Source organism: Rattus rattus, chromosome 1, assembly GCF_011064425.1.
Source record: "Rattus rattus isolate New Zealand chromosome 1, Rrattus_CSIRO_v1, whole genome shotgun sequence".
NCBI lineage: Eukaryota > Metazoa > Chordata > Mammalia > Rodentia > Muridae > Rattus > Rattus rattus.
This window is the reverse complement of record NC_046154.1, coordinates 99,779,522-99,801,381: the sequence shown is the minus strand read 5'-3', so window position 1 is coordinate 99,801,381 and position 21,860 is coordinate 99,779,522. Positions and strand designations below refer to the sequence as shown.

General features: G+C 50.5%; 1 protein-coding gene across 1 annotated transcript in view; it reads left to right on the top strand.

Annotated features, from left to right (window-relative positions):
• Positions 1–21,860, top strand: part of Gabbr2 (gamma-aminobutyric acid type B receptor subunit 2) — a 339,742-nt gene that overhangs the window by 281,097 nt on the left and 36,785 nt on the right. Inside the window, exon 13 of the mRNA XM_032904180.1 lies at positions 803–925. Within this exon, the coding sequence (XP_032760071.1) occupies positions 803–925 (123 nt within the window). The remainder of the gene's footprint in view (positions 1–802; positions 926–21,860) is intronic.

The window sequence follows — 21,860 nt, the reverse complement described above, 5'->3', positions numbered from 1 at the left end:
CAAGAGGCAAAGGTTAATGTTCGCACAAAGCCTCAGTTGTCACCAGATGCTTCTCAAAAGCTCCATATTGGGGGTGGGGGCCTAGTTTCCATCCCCAGGAGAAGCCGTTCTTATGGATTTGATCAGCAGCGTGTGCTGTTCCTTCGTTGGTTGGTTTGTTTGTTTGTTTGTATTGAGCAGTGAAGCCCCCTGAGTTACTCTTTCCTCCTTTAAAAATGGCCTTAATCTTCAGCAGGCAGGGCTGGCGATGTTCCGTGAGCTTCTGTCTCGGATTTGTTTATTTTTCCATCAGTCTTTTCCAGGTGGATTTCATCGTGTTAGCTTTCATTGATGTGGTGGCTGGGGGTGGGGGAACTCAACTTCAGTGAGTAAGATACAGGTGAGGCTTGTCACTGCCAAGGTTTGTCCCCAGGCCCCTCCCTGTTAGCAGATGTAAGTGGAGCGCAGGCAGGAGGATCAGAAGTCCAGTCTCACTCCTGGCCACATAGGGAGGTGGAAGCCAGCTTAGGACACAGGAGAGCATGCCTGGGGGAGAAGGGAGAACGGAGGGGGTGGGGAGGAAGGAAGGAGGAGAAGGGGGACGGGGGCCGTCAGACAGCAAAGATTGATGTTTCACACCGAAGACCTGGAAGGTGAAGACCACCACTGAGCGGAGACTAAACGTGGCGGCATTTCAACAAGTGCAAGTGTGCTTAGGTGCTGGCTGGACCACGCTCAGACAAGCCAAGTAAAGAAGTGAGCGGGGCTCCCCCTGCCTGAGCGCTCTCTCATGTCTGCCCCCCTTTGCTCTTTCCCTCTGCAGATCATCAAAGACCAGAAGCTGCTTGTGATTGTGGGGGGCATGCTGCTCATCGACCTGTGCATCCTGATCTGTTGGCAGGCTGTGGACCCCCTGCGGAGGACAGTGGAGAGGTACAGCATGGAGGTGAGAGGCCAAGGCAGGGGGGAGGCGGGCGGCACCACAGGGACTTCCGGACATCATGGTGGCAGCGGCTGACTCTGCACCAGTCGTTTCCTCCTTAACCCCACGTCTTTCCATTGGAGATATTGGTTATTTCAGGAAGGGCAACTAGAAGGTACCATGGAATGACTTAATGTCATATTAATAAATGCAGGTTAAGGGAGAAGGTTGGACTCCTGGAAGGAGTATATTGTCGTAACCAGGGACGCACCGATGTGCCTGCTCCTCTGAGTGAGAAATTACACTGCCCGCCTCCCACCTTTGAAGCAGGGAACACACACTAGGAGGGCGTACTTACTGTACCACATTCAAGGCAATGAGCAATGGATTCCTTTCCACACATTCCATCCCGGGCACTTGTTGTTAAGATAAAGAACCTTGCAGAAAAGTCCTGCAACATAGACATTGTGAACCAGGCGCGCCGGTCCAAGTTGGTAATCTCAACACAACAGAAGTGAAGGCAGGGGCATCCAAGGTCAAGACCAACTCGGGCTATATATGGAGACGCTGTGTCACTCTGTGTGCGTGTAGATTTTAACTGTCTTGTACAAATCCTTGCACTGGACTTTGTGGGGTACCCCAATTTTAGGGAGCCTGAATCCCCTGGTATCTGCGCTCTCTCTCTCTCTCTCTCTCTCTCTCTCTCTCTCTCTCTCTCTCTCTCTCTCTCTCCTCACACAGTGGGCTTGGCTTTGTGGGGTACTAGCTGGCAGGTGGTATTTACTGTCATGTCAGCGTAGCAAATTCCAGAAGACCCTGAGAGTCGCCACTCCCCTTGCTCCATTATGAGGGGAATCTTTATTCACAGGATGCCATGTGTGTTCTTAAACTAAAGCAGAAGTGGAGGCTCCATGAGCTGGGGACAGAGGTTTATGTCACTCAAGCAAGTAAGAGGCCCGGCTACACTTAGGTGGAGACAGACTGGGGCTTTATTCAGCCCAGCGAGGAATTGTGCAATCAGAAAGTCATTTAGGCAAGAGACCGAGATCTCATCCTTCTGCATGCACCCCTGGGAAGACGCAGGAAGGACAGAAATGGCAGCAGGGGTGGCAATACCAGTTGTGCTCGTGGGTCAAAGGGACAGCCACCAAGTCATGCCGTCAGACAGGTTCTTCCAGTCGTTTATCGAGACACATCTGGTTGCTGCCCGACGGGCACAGTTGACAAAAGAACATGGTCAGTGCCCTAGGGGTTTCCTCACCCACCCCTCAGGACCGATCATTCAGAAAGAGTTGTGCCTGGACAATGTGATGGTGATCGTAGCTGGTGCCATGAGTTACCTCATCTTCACTATGATTCTGGAAAAGTCTGAGCCGTGCTTAACTTCATTCTGATAAGGAAGCAAAAACCCAGCAGTCTGTACCCTAGCAGGTGAGTGGTTGTACCACCACCTACCCCCTGTCCCCGGAGCACCAGGCCATGGAAGACAGTGGGGAGAGGGCCAAGAAGCAGGGCAAGAGCGCAAAGAAAGTAAGATGGAGGGGCCCCGCCAGGGAGGGCCCCTGAAGACCAGGCCCAGGGTGTCCGGAGACCTGATGGCTGCATTGTTCCCATATAGAGTGGGGCTAAGGCTGGGGCAGGACAAACCTACAGGGCTGGGAGTCAGCCGGAACCGCAGACTCTGGACGTGGGAAGTGTGTCCCCAGGAGCATCCAAATAAAACTTTCTCAGGCTGCCTGCCCTGTCAGCTGATGGTTTACCTGTGGGGGTCTTTCTGCCCTCCTGTCTGTCCTGAGCACGGTTGGTTGCTGTCAATGGCTCCATTGCATCCCAGACCTGCCAGGTTACTGCTCCAAAGCCACCAGCACAGCTGAGGAAAACCGAGTCTGGAAGGGAGAAGATGCTACCCAGGGCCATCCAGCTTGGCCTCGGCAAAGTCCAGGCTGACTCTGCTCCCCCCAACACCTCATCCCTGCCCCACCCCCAGTGCCTGCCAAGACTTCTCTCACACCCCTTTCTGGGACATTCCTCTTTTTCCTGTTTTTTTGGAGGGGGAGAGGAGGCTTGCCCTGTGTTGTCTGTTGTCATGGTAGCAGAGCCCTTTGATGTGTCAACCCACAGCAGGGTCCCTACAGTTTCCCACTGAAAGATACTAAGCTGTCCAGAGATTCTCGCTGACTCCCTGCCAGGTACAGTGCTCTGTGGTAATAAAACAGAGTATCCAGGCTATGGGGGTGACTAAAATCTCACTGAAAGGGCAAATTTTTAGGTCAGCCAGGAATGAACTTGGGGCTGAAGGGAATTGATTGAAGGTCTTTCTAGTCTGTCCCTTTCCCCTTCCTCTGCAGCCATACCACCTCAGTTTGCTCTGGGTTCTCTAAAACCACTAGGATACGGGAAGCTTCATTCTGTTGCTACCTGCCTGCTTCTGGAATCTTCTCTGCTAAATAAATGTCTTGACCTTCAGCACCAAGTTCATTTATTACAGAGCTGTGCCGCCTTCCCTCCCCGGCCTTCCGGAACCTTCCTCATTCATAACTCTGCCAACACTAGCCCCCCAGGACAGGAAGAGCTAACCCTGAACTGCCCAACTGAGCACTAAGGACATCCACCATGGGGACACAGGAGTCCAAACCAACAGCCTTGACCCCAGAGTACGCAGGCTACTGGGGAGTGGGTTAAACTCACAAGCCAACCTGCACTGCCCTTTAGGTTGGTAAGAGGGAAGAGAAAGGACCAAGGCTGGGGAGTGACAGCGATGGCCTGGGAGCTCTTCTTCCTCAGAGACTGCTCTCGGGCTTGAGAAAATAGAACAGTCCATAGCCCACGGTCCTATAGAAAGTGGCCTGACTGCCGTCACCTTCACTTTTATGTAATAAATATTGATGTCATTCCTGTCACATGCTGGGAACCATTCTGAATGTGTTGTAAATGTGAAGTAACTTAGTTTAAAGCCTGCAACAGCACTCTGAGAAGTGAGCTTTTATTCTCTCTACTTGGCCAGTGAGAGAACTAGAGTATGCACAGAAAGGTTCCGTGACTTGCCCAAAGCCACACAGCCAGGGAGGGATACAGATTGTTTTCCAAGCAGAGTAGGCTGTATTCAGCCCGACTGTCTCTGCTCACAAATGGAAAGGCTGCCATAGGGACAAGGATCTGAAGTCCTTGTCAGCTCCCTTTCAAGACTGCACACAGCACCCCTCAAAGAAGGCTGAGCATTCGGCTTCCGTGCCCACCATCCTGCCCCTGGCCTCCCTGTGTGCCCCAGACTGACACGAATCATTGTCTGTGGCGTCTCTCCATTAGCTGGACTCTAGCAAGGCCTGGTAACTGAGCTCTGGCCCTGCTTTCAGGGTCCGTCAGAGCAGCAGGGAGACAGACAGACAACTTTGTGGCAGTTCCGCCTTTGAACAGTGTGCAGGAAAGCTCAAGGTCCTAAGGAGCCCTGGGTGGGAGCAGAGCTGGCCTGTAGGGTTGGGCAAAGCTGCTTAGACGAAAGCTGAGGAGATGTGACAATGGAGGAGGTGGGAAGGACTCAGGCAGGTGCACTGGGGAAGAGACAGCCAATCCAGCTGACCAGATGCCAGAAAGCACGGAGCTGCGGGAGGCTGTGTACAGGAAGTTGCTGGACACATCAGTCCAACCTCAGAAAACAGCTTGACATGCACATGGTCCACAGCCCAGTGAAGACACCTCAAGATAACCATTATGCAAAGAAAACCCATTGTGCCTTGGGAAGCGGGGCAGAGGGTCAACCCTCACGTGGATGCTGAGAGAGTCTAGAGCTGAGAGAGCAACACGCAGAACAGTTAAACCACAGCTAGACACGTGCGGATGGGCAAAGGCAGACAGCAGGGCTAGGGAATGGCTTGGGGGAAAACGGTCTGACAAGCATGAAGATTTGAACTCAAATCCCTGGGACCCACATAAAAGTCAAGCATAGTAGTATATATATCTTAGACCCAATGCTGGTAGGATGGAGACGTGAGTGCCCGGAGCTTGCTGACTAACCTGGCTAGTTGAATTAGTGACCTGCAGGTTTAATGGGAAACTCTGTTTCACAAAATAAGATGGAGAATGACTCTCATGAGCACACATATGTGCTCATACACACACAAGCACACATACACACTCACACACGCATACTCACACATGCACACACACACACACACACAAGCATACACATACACAGAAGCACACACACAAACAAGCACACACACACTCATTCATGCACATACACACTCACACATGCACACACAAACATACACATACACAGAAGCACACACACAAACAAGCACACACACACTCATACATGCACACACAAGCACACACAAGCACACACACATACATGCGTGCGCAACACACTGGCACTCACGCATGCATGTATGCACACACTCACGTGTACATACAGCTAGGCACAGAAGAAACTCAAAACATTTTTTCACATACTTCAAGTTCAGAGATGGAAGCTATGCAATACTCTTTAAGGATCCATCAAAGCGATGACACCATTGTAAAATAAAGGGAAGGCTGTTCATCTGAAATCCAAGACTGTGGTTGCCTCTGGGTGGTAGTAAAAGGATGTCACTGGGAAAGGTGCATCCGTGGAAGGTTCCAGCAAGCTCACGCCTCTTCTTTTTCAGACATATTTTCATCTGCCTTTCAGAAGTTTTGTGCATCGCTTTAGAATTCTTAGCACGTCAATCAGTAGCTTAGGTCAGCTTTAAGTTCACAGAAACTTAAAACTGTGTACTGTGTTTCCCATACCCTCCCGGCCCCGCATGTGGTCCTCTGGCTGACATCCTGACCTTTGTGTTTGTGTGAGGAAGACTCTTCCTCACTGGAGCCCTGGTGTATAATCGGGTGACAGACACCATTATGGGATCTGCCACGTATGTGATGTCCCATGCACAGTCATCGAGTCACCCCGCACAGTCTCACATTTAACCCCCTTCCATTCTCTTACCCTCCCCTCTCCACAACGCCACACTGCTGGAACCAGCCAGTCAGCAACTTTCTCACATCAGCTTTTTACAGAGTAACGTGTATGTGAGATCCCTCCATGTTTGCTCATAGCTCGGTTTCCTATTTGCGGTTGGTGAGCACTCTGCTATCCAGCTGCACCACAGATGCTGTCCGCCCCGCCTCTGACCAGCATCTTAGTCACCTCTAGACTTGGGCAATGAGAGCTAAAGCATCTGTAAGCATTTGCGGGCAGGTTTCTGCCCAGGCCTAAGCTCACATTCTCGGAATTGCATTAGCGCTCCTAGTTCTTGTGCCTCCACATACCAAACTTTAAAGCCAGGTCATTGACATCTGCAAAGGAGGTCTCTGTGTTTGTATTTGTTGAACACGGCACTAAATCCACAGGTGAAGTCGGGAGGCACTGACGTGAACTGATGTTCAGTCTTCCTGACCATGAATATGAAATACGGTCGCTTCATGTCTTCAGAATGTCTTCAAACTTTTTCCACTGGTTTTCCGTAAGGCTCTGGCTCCAGGGGGCTCTCCACAGAGATCTCTCACTGGGCTAGGTGCATGGGTTCAGGCAAGGGGAGAGAGAAAGAACTCAGGCAGGGAGAGGAAGAGCTTTCCCAGCCGCTCCGGCTGCCAGTCCTCCTTTGTGCTGCTGCCACTTCAATTGCCCAGGCCGGCCAAGCCAGCAGGAGACTGACTAGCCATGGAGGGGTGCAGGGGAGCCTCTGGTGATCTCTTCTCCAAGTGGCGGTGTTATGGCTCTTATGACAGAAGCTCTCAGACGATGGGATAATTCCTTTAATTCTGAACACAAATACAGTTTTTTGGATGGGTCAGTGTCTGACACCAGGTACTTCCTATTGGTTTGGCCTGAGAGCTTGGGAAGACCTCGTCTACATATTCAGGGTCCTGTCTCTGAGACCGATCTGTCTTGAGCCTATGTGACTTGTGGAGGAGGGGTTTGGGACGTTGTCCTCTGTGACTAATCTGTCTCAAACCCCTCTACAGGGGTTCTTGTGGAGGCCCTGATATCCTGGGAGACTGGGAATGCACCTGCTGTCCCTTTTAGGGTCTCCCAAGGATTAGACCTATCTTGACCAGGAATTAGGGTACCTTTCACCACCTGCCGCCCCGCAGTTTTCTAGAGTTCTTCATACAGATGTTGTAAATGATACGTTTCTATCTACTGCATTATGCTGGTTGCTAATTTTATTCTGCTGTGTTCATATATAGTGTGTAAGGAATATATACACATATACATTATATGTGTACACACACACACACACACACACACACACACACACACACACACACGGCATCTACAGTGGCTAGAGTTGCTCACTAGCACAGAGTTTGTGTCAGTCCCCCAGGACACTCTACCTAGAAAACAGCGCTCGCTGCCCGTGATACACTTTCCCCTTTTAATCTATGTTCTATTATTTTCTTTTCTTGACTTATTTCATTAGCCAGATTTCTACTGAAATATATTAAATAGAGGTATTTTTTTATTTATAACTTCGAAAGGAAACCTATGAGCCATCTTCACTGCTTGCAGTTCAATCTGCCTCCTAGGATGATGGGAGGCCAAGCAATGACATAGGCAAGAGCCTGGGTTGTGAGGGACCCCAGGAGCTAAGCAGATGAGTTTGAAATTCAAAATCAAGGAGATTCTACCTCAGGAGTGACATGGTCACGCTTCCCATGGCTGTAGGGTGAGAACAGGTGAAGACTGGAAGCTCAAACAGCAGCAATTCAGGCGTGAATTGGGGGTGACCTGAACCAGACTGGTGTAAACGGGGACCCAGGAAGTGCATAGTATTAGGAAGTGGATGAAACCAGACGTGATGATTGATTGAGTCCAACGGCTGGGGACAGAACAGCAACAAGGCCATGTCCAGATTTCTGATTGGATGGTAGGTGGCAGCCACGTCTCTGAGGCAGGATGCAGAATGAGGAGAAGGCTTGAGAAAGAACTGAAGGTCTCATTTCTGGTCATCTGTTTCAAATGCTTGAGTGCTGAGGACCTCCTCCTGGGCAAAGGAACCCAGAAGATGTGATTTGAGGTACTACACACATGACAGTTGTTTCTCCAGTAAGGGGACAGGTGGAAGGTCGGCACACTAAGTCTGGGAGTTGTGAGGACAAGCATGAAGTCCCAGAGAGAAATGGAACACAGAGAAGAAAGCTCTTCTTAGAGTGCCAGGAAGAAAGCTGGGAATGGTGATCGGAGAGGCAGGAGGCTACTGGAAGAGAGGGGCCCGGGGACCTAGAGACAGCTGTCCACAGTCAAAATGTGCCACTCAGAGAGTACGAGAAAGGAAGGTATCTCAGGAGTGAGACACAGGCCAGCAGCTGTCCCAGGCCATGCTCTGGGCTCCTTGTAAGGTCTCAGTGGAGCCTCTGACTGTATCATGGATGGAAAGATTGTGACGTCTCGACTGTGTCTCTCTCCGCCTGTACACAGATGGGAAGATTGTGACGTCTCAGCCGCTCCTCCGCCTGTACACGGATGGGAAAATTGCTTGTTTCTGCAACTCATACACAAGAGGTGTTGATAAACCTGCCAAGAATGTTTAAAGCGCTTGTAAAATATGATTTGGATTCTTGGCAGAAAGGAAAATAACATTTTTTTAAGTGCCACTTTTAGTAATGACAGTGAGTGTTGTTGACTATACAGTTCTGGGTTTCAGGGAGCGATGGGGTGCAGGAGGGACGTGAGAGAGGTCAACAAGCAGATGACATCGAAGGCTCCCTATGAAGGCCTCGATTCAGGGCACAGGAATAGAGGTAGGGAAGAGGAAGAATCCAGGAGCACAGTGAAGCTCAGGACTCAGGGAGTAGGCACGAGGCAGCAAAGGCCGCCTGGCTGGAGATGCCTGAGGTGGACGGGAAGAAAATCACGTGAGTTCAGTGGATTCAGATACAGAGAAGGCTGTCACTGTGGGAAAACCACACGAGTTCTTGGAAAACAAAGGGAGAAAATGCTTTAAGAAGTTTTGTTTAGCCATGCCAAGTGCTGCTTTTAGGACAAGTAAGATGAGAACCAAGAAGTGACTGTGTGTCACACACACACACACACACACACACACACACACACATTCAAATACACACAAATACACACACATATACACACACGCACACATACACACATTCAAATACACACAAATACACACACATATACACACACGCACACATACATGCACACACACATACACACACACAGAGTTTACCTTTTCATTTGAGAAAAATAGTTTGTAATGAGTTCACCATGAAGCTCAGGTCAGCTGTATTAATGATGTAGAAGTGGCTGCAGCCCTGACTAAGGGTTCTTTTTCCCTTCCCTCTGTGCTGGACCGCAGTCCACAGCACGGGGCAAGGGGGGATGCGTCCATCTTACAAAGTAGTTTTGATATGAAGAGATACAGGGGAAGCACTCAAAGTTGGTAAGTGTAAATGGTCAGACAAGTCACAGGGGGCCAATGTCACAGTGCCTGGGGCTACTGTCACAGCATGGGGGGGTGGGCACTGTCACTGCCCAGAGGCCACCACCCAGCGTTCCCCCGTTTGCTTCCCGAGCAGGTGGCAATGGGTATCTCACATGCTGCTGCCACCTGTGGAAGCTGGGGAGGAGGGGAGCACACATTTGCTCAAGTGGTAGGCCATGCCCCCAGGTAGGCCGTCTCCACTGGCCGCCCAGCCGCTGGCTATCTCAGGAGCCCCCTAGACTCAGTGGCTTTCTGGCCATTCTGGCATAATCAGGAGGAAGGCAGCTTGGCACACGGGGGAGCTTCAAAGTTCCCTCCGCATTTTGTGGCCTCGCCATTCTGTATTCACAGAGGCAAACAGAGATTTGGATGGAATGAGGTAGCTGCACTTGGCTTATACCGGTAATGTTTCTATGGAAACAGGTATTGGAAGAGGCAAACACATGGAATTTTAAAGAATTTTAACTCTTATCTTCTACCTCCCTCTACAGCTGTCTGGGTGAAGGCAGGGGGTGGAGGAGGAATAGTCTGGCAGGAGCATCCTGGGAAGGCCTGGAACCTTCACAAAGCTGACCGGCCTCTGAGTGCTCACCGTGAGGCAGACAGTACCATGGCAAAGGGGAGAGCGTGCAGGCCAGCATCTCCTTAGACTGCTCACCATTGGCCTAGTGGCCCAAGGCTTTTGAGGCTAAGGTCACATTTCCCAGGTGGCAGAGAGTCACTGTGGAAGCCACTAGCCCTGGAAAGCAGGGCAGGTCTCTGTCACACAGTGTCATCCTAAATAGCCAAGCCTGGGTCCCAGGAGACAGTCCACGGTTCAGGCAGTCCATGGGGCTCCGGTTGCCTAGCTGAATCATCTCAGGGCCGGCTGCCCCTTGGGAAGTTCTGACCGCATCAGCCTCTGTCAGAGACTGAAGTCTGCATTCCTCAACTAGGCCAGAGGCCTCCAGCAATCTGGAGGTTGGCCTTCATACCCCCTCAAGCTTGATGGGCTACTCCAGCCTACCTCTGCTTCTCTCCCACATGCCTCTATCTGTCTGTTCTACACCACAGACCCTCCTTCCTGCCCTAGAGTGCCATTGTCCCGTGTCAAAGTTCCACCTTGAGCTGTGAGAAGTGGTTTAGCATGATTTTCCCAGGGACCACAGAGCACATATGAAACCTTGGATGCCTTGGTCTATCTCAGTCACCTCACCCTGTGCACTCCCCCATTCTGGTCACAGCACTGGTAATTGTCTGTGCACCTGTCCCCCTCGTCTGTGACCTCCTCAGAGGCCAAGGCCATCTGCGTGTCCCCAGCACCCACCACGGGGCCTGGCTCAAAGCATGCTCTTGGTAAATATTTATCGAATAAATCACTCCCTCCGCCTGGAACCCTCTCCCTATGCCCCATATGTCCAAATTCAAACCATCTGTCTGGACCCATTAAGCCAGAGTCTCAAAAAAAACCCTCTCTGCCAAGTTGCAATTTAACTTAATGTCACCCTCACCTTTTGTCAAGAGCCCACTGCTGGGGCCAGCATTGCCAATAGAAGGACAAATCAGCTTCCCTTGAAAGGATGTTAGTTCTGTGGCTGACCCATGCCCCCGAGATAAGGTTCCACGGGAGATCAAAGGAGTGCAGTGCCAGGAATGGGCCATGCTCACCCGTGAGCTTCAACTTGTCTCTGCTTCCTTCCTGAGATCAGGAGGTTTTAGTGAAGAGTCAGTTTAGTTTTTAAATCATCATCATCATCATAATCATTACCACCACCATCATCACCATCATCATTATCATCATGTTTATTCGTGTGTATATGGATGTGTGTGCTCGTGTGTGCACATTTTTAGCCTCGGGTGCCATCAAGTCAGAGTCAAATCCAGTGTTTAAGGGCAGTCACCATCTTAACTGGGGTTCCTGAAAGATTATCCTACCCTCTGTCTGACCTTTTAAATATTCCGTTGTGTTTGGAAGGGCACTGTGTATTGCTTCCAGCCTTTTGAGAGAAGCAAGGTGTAAATGCCAGGTTAAGTCACAGAAACTAGGACTCAGAGCTTCATCAGAGTTCCAGCATTCGCTGGCATCCTATGGCGGGATCTATAAGGGAACACATACAGGGATACTGTAGAACAGCTCCCCCTTGACAGCGTGCGTCTGCAGAATCTTGGCTTTACATTTGGGTTACGGTACTAAACCTTAGGCTTAATACTCCAAAGTACTACCCAGGAGTGGGTGCGGGTTAATATCCCTCTCGGGGCACACAAAGAGAATGATAACAGGTATTAGTCATGGCGCTCTGGGTGTCTTAGTTAGGCTTTCACTTCTGCAAACAGACACCACGACCAAGCCACCGAGAATCAAGTGTGGCTTTCCCCCATGATGTCCTCTCTCTGAGACACAACTGGCAACACACCTCTGGGGCTTTTTGTTGTAGCAGAGGAAAAGAGTCTCCGGCCAGGTCCGTGCATTGGATTTTAAAGCTCCCGTCCATACACCTCCTGTTACTACCACTCGTTTCTTCATTCTCCACAACGTGCCTGTGTCCACACCTGAATCCAGTGTGGCAGGGAAGAGAGGGCCTATGGTACCCAGAATGCAACAGGAAATGCTGGCCAGCCATAACGACTGTGACAGTGCCCCCATCCAGCTTTTTGTTGCTGTCACAAATAATGTCCCTGCCACTAGGATGTAAGCCCACGAGAGCAGAGCATGAGGTAGGACTGGTTCGCGTTCTCCGTCATATCTTCGGGGTCTGAGAAAGTACTGGTCGCCTGGTGCACACTCAATAAACATCAAGTTAAGGAAGCCTCGGGGCAGTCCTATAAGAAGCTCCACAGGACAGCCTCTGAGACAGTCTGTTCTAGGCTTGCCGAATCCCCTCCCGTCCAGTCAGTTCTGTCTCCACTGCTGTCCAGATCACAACGATCACTCATCGCCTGACACCTTAGAATGGGGAGCACTGCAGGACAGAGCCGTTAGCACATGATGGCAGAGACTCTGCCACTCAAGCCCTGCCTGGAAGGTGATTGTGTCAGCCACATCACCTTGAAGGACACCTGACCTGGGCTATGGAGATAGCTCAGACAGTGAAGTACTTGCAGTGCAGGACCTGAGGTAAATCCCTCAAACCCAAAGGCAAGCTGTGTGTGATGCTCACCATAACCCCATGCTAGAAAGGCGGAGTCAAGCAGAGCCCTGTGACTCCCTGACATACAGTTTAGGGTAATTGATGAGCTCCCTGAATAAGCAGCTGAGGTTAGCCTTCGGCCTCCATGGGCAAGTGTATGTACACGTCTTTGTAGCTGCATATACACCACACACACACACACACACACACACACACACACCACACAGACACACACACGCACACATACACACACACTCACACACACACACACACCACACAGACACACACAGACACACACACACACTACCTGAGATAATCGACTTAAAACCAAGGAAGAATAGGGCCTAGAGTTGCAGAGTGTGTCCACTCACGTGGCCTTGTTTGGAGCTCATGAAAGCTTGTGCATCACGACAGAAGCATGTGGAGGAGGGCTGCTTACCTCTTGGCAGCCAGGATTTGGAAAGCATGAGAGGCAGGGGCTTGGATCTTCATGTCCCCCTTAGAGCCCTAATTCCCTTCCATTGGGCCACATCTCCTGCAGACTGCACCAGCTCTCGGTAGCACCACAGGTGAGGAGCAGGCGTTACCACACTGGCCTTGAGGTTGCTACAGATCCATTCACAACCATGAAGGTGGCCACGGTTCCCCAGGCTCCAGCCCCACTGCTCCTTCTAGGCTACTCTCAACCTAACAGACACAGGTTAGGGTTTTGATTCTGAGCTTTTGAAATACAGTTGAGATGTCAGAATTCACATTCTTAAGAGCACACTTTGAGGGTCGCAGTACCTTCTGGAGGCCGCCATCATCACCGATTCTAGAAACCCTCATCACCCAAGGAGAAGTCCTGCTCCTTCTCCCAGCTCCTCTCTCTCTCTCTCTCTCTCTCTCTCTCTCTCTCTCTCTCTCTCTCTCTCTCTCTCTCTCTCTCTCTCTCTCTCTCCCCCAGCCCCGGACAAGCTCCAGTCTGCTTCCTGCTCTGTGGAGTGCCTAGTGGGGACAACTGGTACAGATGAAACCATATGAACATGGCCCTTTCTGCCTGGCTCTGCTCTGGCTCTGTCATCAGTTGATAAACTCGTGACTGGCGCGGGCATCATCACTGTCTGCACTCACGGGCGTTTCCAGTGTGCCTGTGTCTTCAGTTCTCTTTCATACATACCTAGGGATGGAGTTTCTGGATACTTTTGTAACTCTAAGTTTGTATTTCTAAGAACTGACCAGTTTCCACAGTATTTTACGTGTCCGCTGGCACTAGATGGGGCTCTCGTTTCTCCATTTTGTTGCCTGTGTTCGCCATTTATCTGCCTCTTTGATTGTTGTCATCTGATGGGCATAAAGCACTAGTCCATGATTTACATGAGAATGACTACCAGATGACGGTGAGCAATGGTGGGCAGCAAGCCCACACGTGTTTAGGACCACTAAACATGGGAAGTGTGTGGGGAGCAAATCCATACATGTTTAGGACCACTGTGTGTTTTCCTGAGAGAAATGGCTACTCAGAGCCTTGGCTTATTTTTAATTGAATTGAACTTCTTCTTTATTGTTAATTTGTAAGAACTCTTTATATACTCTGAAGCCGGACCCTTATCAGATAAAAGATATGCAAATATCTTCCCCTGATATTTGTTATCTTTTTACTTTCTCCTCAGTGTCTTGGGACACACGACAATCTTTAATCTTAATGAAATCTAATTTGTCTATTTTTTTTTCCCTTTGACAAAACCACTGTCTGATCCAAGATCATGAAGATTTACTGTAGTGTTTTCTCCTGAGAGTGCCACTCTATCAGGTCTTACATTGAGGGGCTGGGACCATTTGCTGAGTTGATTTTGAATGTGGGACCCAAATTGGTTGCTTCGTGGAAAAGCACCATCAACCCTGTTGGAAGCAGTGGCCGTGGTGTGCGGCTGCAGTTCTGAGCCCCCCATCCTTCCCATTGTCTGTGTGTCTGTCCTCACATCAGCCCCACATTGCCATGGCCACGGGAACCTCGTGATAAGCTGAAGTTGGGAAGTGTGAGCCCTCCAGGGTTCTTCCTCTTCCGGATTCTTTTGACTGTTCAAAGTCCCCTGACTTCCCAGGTGAATCTTAAAATCCTTTTCCCGTGTCCGCAGGAAGGGATGTTGGGACTGTCCCGGGGAAGCACGGAGTTTCCCTAAGTGTTGCCTCCTTCTCACCATTAAATCCAGCTCAGGGCTGTGAGCTGCCTCCCCATTGAGTCAGGCCTTAGTCGGACCTCCTTTGTCCAGTCAGCTTTTCTTTAATTCTTTCTTCAGTGTATTATGATTTTCTGTGTGTAATCCCTACACGCCACTGGACACACTCGTTTCCAAGCATTCGTTCTTTCTGGTGATGTCATTGGTTGGATGGCCATCTTCCTTTCTGCCATTCATGACTAGGGGGTGTAGATCTGCTGCGTGCATCCGTACGTCATGCTGACATCAACAACCTCGCTGACTTCGCTAATAAGCTCTCGTGCGTTCTGGGTGGGTTTTCTCCCTGTGTGAGGGAAACTATTTGGAAGTAGCTTTACTTCTTCCTTTTCTCTTTAACGCATTTTATTTCCATTTTTTGAATAATTTTAGTAGATTTTCAACCTATTTATACCTATGAATCTAAGTTAATCTCTTCTATCCAACAAACACAGTTGGATCATGTTGGTTTTTTTGTTTTTTTTTTTTTAAACCCATCGTGCTGATTGCTAGCCTTTAATTAGAGCACTGAATCTATTTAAGGCCATTGATGATACGGTGAGAATTACATCCCCCATTCTGAAAGGGAGCTTTGAAAGAGCCGCAGTCTGTGTACCTCCAAACCCCACAGAGAAGAAGGAAGGAAGAAACCCCAAAAGGTGTCAGTTCCTACAGGATCAGTTTGCCCTAGAGGACAGGTCGGGGAGTGACTTCCACAGCAGACTTTTAGGTAACAGAACGCCACTTGCCAGCCGAGCACTGTGGCGCCCAGATTTTGGGAGGCTAAGAAAGAGGATTGTGAGTTGGAGGGTGGCCTGAGCTACACGGTGAATACCTTATATAGAAAACCTTACCTCATTAAAGTAATAATAAGTAAACAAACAAACAAACAAACAAGTAAAAAAGGGTAACACTAATCGTGCAGCCCATTTAGACAGGAGACAAGAAGAGAGCAGCAGACACAAGGATTCAAAGCATTCGACCGTGGAAGTATGTGGAAGGATACTTTCTGTTGGTACCGGAGGGCTTTTCGTTGTGCACTGTGGAGTCCTTCAAATGCTTGGCCTTGACACAGCACAGGACATCTTAAAGGCCCAGAGGTGCCCAGTTCAGGTGAAACAGAGGAGACAGCAGGCAGAGAAACAGCACGGCCTTTGTTCCTGCCCAGGACTCCCACACACAGCCTGGTGCCACCCCACCTGGACACTGTGGAGCCAAGAACATTCACAGTAACAATCACACCTACAACAACCATGACAGTGGCCTGGCATGGTCCACACCATGCCCAGGCCCCTTGTTAAGAGATGAAGAAAGCCAGGAAGAGGCTTGCCTGCTGTGCTCTGCCACTGGACCCTAGCCTCGAACTGTGGCATCGATGGCTCTGCCTCATTTCACCAGATCTGGTCCAAACACGCTGCTGCTTCTGCGTGGAGCCTGGACTCTCCTTCACATTCTTCATTGACACTTCAGAGACATCATGGGTGTCCAGTTGTGCCCGATGGCCTCTATGAATATTTATATTTCTCTCCTATCTGGAATGATCTGGATACTGCTGGCTGTGAGATGCTCAGTAGGTAAAGGCTGCCAGCAAGCTTGGCTACCTGAGTTCGGGTCCCCTGAACCCACATGGTGGGAGAGAACTGACTCCCAAAAGTTGTCCTCTGACCTCTGCACATGCAGGAGTTGCGAGAGTCCGTGTGCAGATATCCAAACCCACGATCTAAGCCTCAGAACACTCCTCCCGGCCAGTCTTATCCTTAGTAACAGGTCTGCTCGATGTATGATCACAACAGTGTTACATCACCTTGCCAAGACGAGCAGTGGCTTTTCTAGCACCATCCCCAGGTCTACACTTTATCATTCATTTAAGGCTCACAAAACCCCTTGTGTCCACGACCAATGTTACCTCTGGTCTACAGTGAAGGGACCCCAGGCACAAAGGGGTCCAGTAACACACCCGTCGACACCCAGCAGGTAAGCAAAGCTAAGCAAACACACTCTGGGTGTGAGGTTGACTTTGAACCATCAGCGTAGCCACTTCCTGTATGAAGTTGGTCCATGCAGGGGGTGAGGTGGCTTAAAGCTCATGGTTGTGGCTTCAACTGGGGAAAGGATCTCTATAGATCTAGAAGAAAACTGGAAAGGAAGGAAGACATTCTGGATTAGAGGATGGGCTCTAACCCAACAGCAAGGGTTCTTACAAGAAACAAAGGTGGGAAAGAGATGAAGGTGCATGTGCCTGGAGGCGGGAGTTGGAGCCACAAGGGGAAGAACGCCTGGAGCTCCTAGTGCAGAGACAGTCACAAGAGGACCCTCCAGAGCAGAGGTGATCTGGCCCCACTATTTCCTGTCCCCACATCTCTATGTGAGCAAATCACTATAGTTTGAAATGAGCACCTTTCTCAAACTGTGGTCATTTACCCCAGCAGCCCTGGGAAATGAGACAATGGCTTCTGTTCTTAAAGCCACAGTTTCTCCATCTTTAAAACAGAAGATATGCGCAAACTCACCTGAGCACAGTTAACTCCCACCTGAGATCCCAGCAGCTGAGTGTCTGACACAGGAGGGTCATGAGTTCGAAGCCAGCCTGGGCTACATGTGGAGGCCCCATCCCACTCACATTACCAAATGTAAAAACTATTTATGAACACATATTGGATTTGAGGAAGGGTCTACCTCAAGCCGAGCTCCTGGAGAGCCCTGGCTGTGAACATCAGCAGCTCCACAGAGCCCTGCTTGCTATCAACGGTCCTTCAGTCTTCTCTAAGTCCACCACGGCAGCCCCTCCTGTTGCCACATCGCCCCAAAACCAGTCTGCCATGCTCCTGACTCAGGGATCTCCAAAGGCTGGAAATGACTCCACAGTGAGAAGCAGGCCCCCTGGGCCCTTACCTTCTGAGCCCCAGAGTTGGACAGTGAGTATCTCACACAGGGACCCGTCTTACCTGAGCCAGACACTGAAGGCTGGGAGAATTAAAGCCAGCAATGTTCTGGCGCTGGAGCAATCTCTGCCGCTGGGAGAAACGGATTTTCCTGCGTCCCTCTGCCTGGTTCTTTCTTATCTGCCTCGAACAGCGGACAGCAGGCCAGCCGATGGTGGATTGCTTCTTCATACCAATTATTAAAAATATGTGGCAGGGTTCTGAGGACACATTCATATGCTGAGGAAATGGAACATGCTCCCAGCCCGGGCTCCAACACAGTGGGCTTTTGCACCACCAGTGATGGCACCACCGAGAACTCCTTGTTAAGTTGATGTCATGGTCTACCACCTCTCAGCTGTGTGACCCGGGGTAAAGACTTGCCCTCTCTGAGCTCCCATGCCCATAGGAGAGGTACATCCACCCTCCTAGGTTTGCTGTGGACATGAACTGAGGTTACATAAGGAAGGTGCCTAGCCCTCAGCCTGGCACACATAACAGAACTTCAGTTTCCAGGCCCCGACCCAGAGTGTCTTGAGGCCATGAGGACGTGGGCCGCCCTGGCACCCGGAGGTACAGTAATGCTGAGGGCCACCGTGGGAGTAGATGATCTCCTTCCGGTGCCTTCCATGGACTTCTTCTCATGCCATCTTGCCTGTGAACGAATGTCGGTCTGCAGAACCTTCCATTCCCGTTATTCCCATTGGACAGCCAATACGCAGGCTGGCTCAGCCAGGCATCAAGCTTGTAGTCTGTGCTCCCCGAAGCCAGGCTTGTTCGCACTCCAAGCTTCCTGACAAGAAGGACAAAGGGTGGCAGAGGGCCTCTGTACACGGAGCGCCCCCTTGGAAAGGCCCCGATCCAGCCCTCCCATACCTGTCTGGCTCAGGTCTCCAAACTGTTTTCCATCTTGCCTTTTCCGCGGATATGACCCACTTGGATCAGCTTCCTGCCTCAGTCCAAGGTGGTCTGTGAACCTGAGCTCTCCTGGCAGCAACACACCCCACCAGCACCCCCATGACTCCTAGAGCATCCACACCCTCTGCTGGCCACACTCAAAGGCCACTGTGGCTCGGAGGGCTGGCCACGCCTGTCCCCTACCTTGCAAGTGCCCTCATTGGGCCCAGTTGCTGCCTGAGGCACCAAGCTCATTCATTCATCTCCCAGCCCTACACGGACCAGCCCTCTGCTGGCTGCAGAGCCATGGTGATAGAGGCCACAGTGATGGGTGAGACCCTCTCCCAGTGCTGGGGACAAAACCATTGGAGATGCCAGTATGGGTGACAAGAAATGCAATAGCCCAGCCAGAGCCCATAGGGGCCCAGAGAAAGTCATGCAAAAGGAAGGATGCGTGCAAAATGGAGGGGAGCACACCCCCCAATCTTGAAAGCACAAGCAGTTTGGTAAACAAAACAGGAGCAAAACATCAAGGCCCGCCCTCGAGAAATTAATCAGAGCCACCATGTGACTGAGAAACACCCGCTCCAATGGAAACACAAGAGGTATGAGGATATACACCACACAGAAAAGTGCCCTCGGTGCTGCTGTCCAGATGCCAGAACAACCCACATGTCTGCCAGCCATAAACACACAAACAGAATGTGGTGTGTGGATGCAAGGGACTGTTACACAACCGTGCAAAGGAGCGAAGCAACGACAGGCGGCACACACAAGTGCACTTTTGCAGCTCTGTTCGATGAAAGAAGCCATTCACAAAAGCCACTGTATTAGTCAGGGTTCTCTACAGTCACGGAATGCATGGAATGTCTCTCTGTATTGAGGGAATTTGTTACAATGACTCGCAGTCTGTGGTCCAGCTAACACAACAACGGCAGCTGTGGAAGGGAAGAGCAACCTAGTAGTTGCTCAGTCCCACGAGGCTGGTTGTCTCAGCTGGGCTTCTGTAGAAGTAGATTCCAGCAGACGTGCTGGCGAGTAAATGCAAGCCGTGAAGAAGGGAGAATCTTCCTTCTTCCAATGTCCTTCTGTAGGTCTCCCATAGAAGGTGTGTCCCATATTAAAGATGTGCACCACCACACCTGGATCTGGGATTTGCTTTGTCCCAGGCTGACCTTGAACCCAGAGCTCTCCTTGCCTCAGTCTCTGGGATTAAAGGTGTGCACCACCTTGCCTGGGCCTAAGCTTTTCATGGCCACTGTGCCTCAAGATCTCCACATCAAGATCCAGGTCAGAAACTTGTGTTTCCAACCTCAAGATCTGGATCACAGGTGAACCCTCCAATTCTGGATTGTAGTTCATTCCAGATAGAGTCAAGGTGACAGCCAGGAATAGCCATTACAGCCAGTAAGTAAGATTCCATTGACAAGACTCATCTAGAACAGGGGGACCCACAGGGATCAAAAGAACGTTAGGGAGGGAGAGAAGTGACTGTCCGTAAGTCACAATGTTTATAAGGACACATTTGTCCCGGAGCCCAGGCACTGACCCTGAGGTCACCTTGTCATCTACCTCACCACCTGGTTGGTAGGGGACAGCAGTGTCACCTAAGCTGACATCAGCAGCTGTCAACTGGTTGACTCATTGATCGATGTGCTCACTGGCCAGGGAGGGGGTGACTGCTGACCCCAGACTTGCTGGTACTTTGCAGTAAGTTGGGCTTTGTTTATCACTCCCAGGGTGTTGGGAGGGACCCATGACAAAAGGAAATACACCCCCCACCCCCGCCTCTCTGCACACACTCTATTTAATAACTGCTCTTATCAGCCTCCTGGCAGTCTCCTTGCTTCCTGTGCATGCTAATTACTTTATTAATTACACTCATATCTTTGGTGCTGCCTGGCAGATCTCGGAGCTCTTTGTCTCCCGTGCGCACCCATTCTGCCTGGCCCACTAGCACACGCCAGCCTGATCGCTTCTGAAAGGGCTTCTCTGAGCCTCAGTAAACATGTGCTTTTCAATTAGTCTCATGGTATTCAGCCTTCCTGTGTTCCTCTCCTCTGCGTCAAGAATAGCGCCTTCGCTTTGGCCCCAGCCCAGGCCCGTGCCGCTGGGCTTCTGACATTGTTCCCCAGACTTTGTTTTCTCACTAGGTCACAGCTCAGAGAACCCTAGAGTCTAGCTCTGAACGAGCTAAGAAATCTGGGGAGGGCGGAGGAGGTATGGAGGCCTGGCAGGGACGGGGTTGAGCATGCAGCATGAGGCTAGCTGGGGGTCTAGGAACGCATCCCAGGAGACCTCCTGAAGACATTCAGACTTCAGTCTAAAAGCCAACTGCCTCACCCAAAGTGTTCAGCGTAGATGTCAGTCATGGCGATGGTATCCCAGTCAGTACGCGCGCAGCAGACAGACAGGAGGATCAGGACTCCCATGTCTGATGATAAGGAGGAGAAAGACAGTGTGGATGGCATAGAACACAGACCCCACCACAAGCCCCTAAGTCAGATAAAGCGGGAGGGGGGGGCGTTCATGGTTTGAAGCTGAAGAAATACCAGATACCACCTCTGCCTTGTGTGTGTGTGTGTGTGTGTGTGTGTGTCCAACTTTGTGTGTTGAAGAGCCTAGAAAGTTCTACAGTTTAAAGTTGTTAATTAGTCTGTTAATTTTAACGTCCTGTAGTAGGAAAAACCCCTAAATAGCATCCGTCAATCCTCCGGTCCTGTGGCCAGCTCGCTGTTGGTTTATACTTGCTGGTGCTAAAGCCTGTTCTTGACACCACACACCTGAAGGGCAAAGTTGTTCTTTGGGTTCAGGGCAGCATGCCCTGTCCCCCTGCCTCAGAAAGCTACAAGTAGCCAGATCGGGGGAGACTGGAGCAGAGGGGGAAATGAGAAAGCTGATGAGCTGTTCCAGTTAAGCATAATGAGCTAAGCCGAAGGTCCCAAATGTTCCACAGTTTTCCTTCCGTTTCACTTCAAGCTGCATTGGCTTAAAATCGGGAAGTCAGCATTGCTGTAATAAATCACAACACAGGTTTTACTTGGCCGTAAAATCTGAATGTGATCTGCACAGTCTCCCGTCATGGGTGGAAGCACTTAGCCCTACAGAGGCTCAGGACATCATAGCTCCCTGCTTCTGCCCGCACCCCAAACTCCTGGCTGCTCAAGCTTTTCCAGGGCTGCTGGACCTCAGTGGTACTGGGACTGTAAGCAAATGGCTTCACCACTCTGTGCCTCGATTCCCCTAGATAGCAAGAAGAAAAGCTATAAGTAACACAGACGCATCCCTGTGCATGTAAGGACTCACTAAGGCGACGTGGGCATCTATCGTTTTACATGGGGGCCTGGGTATCTGTGGATCTGAGTTTTCCTAGGGGT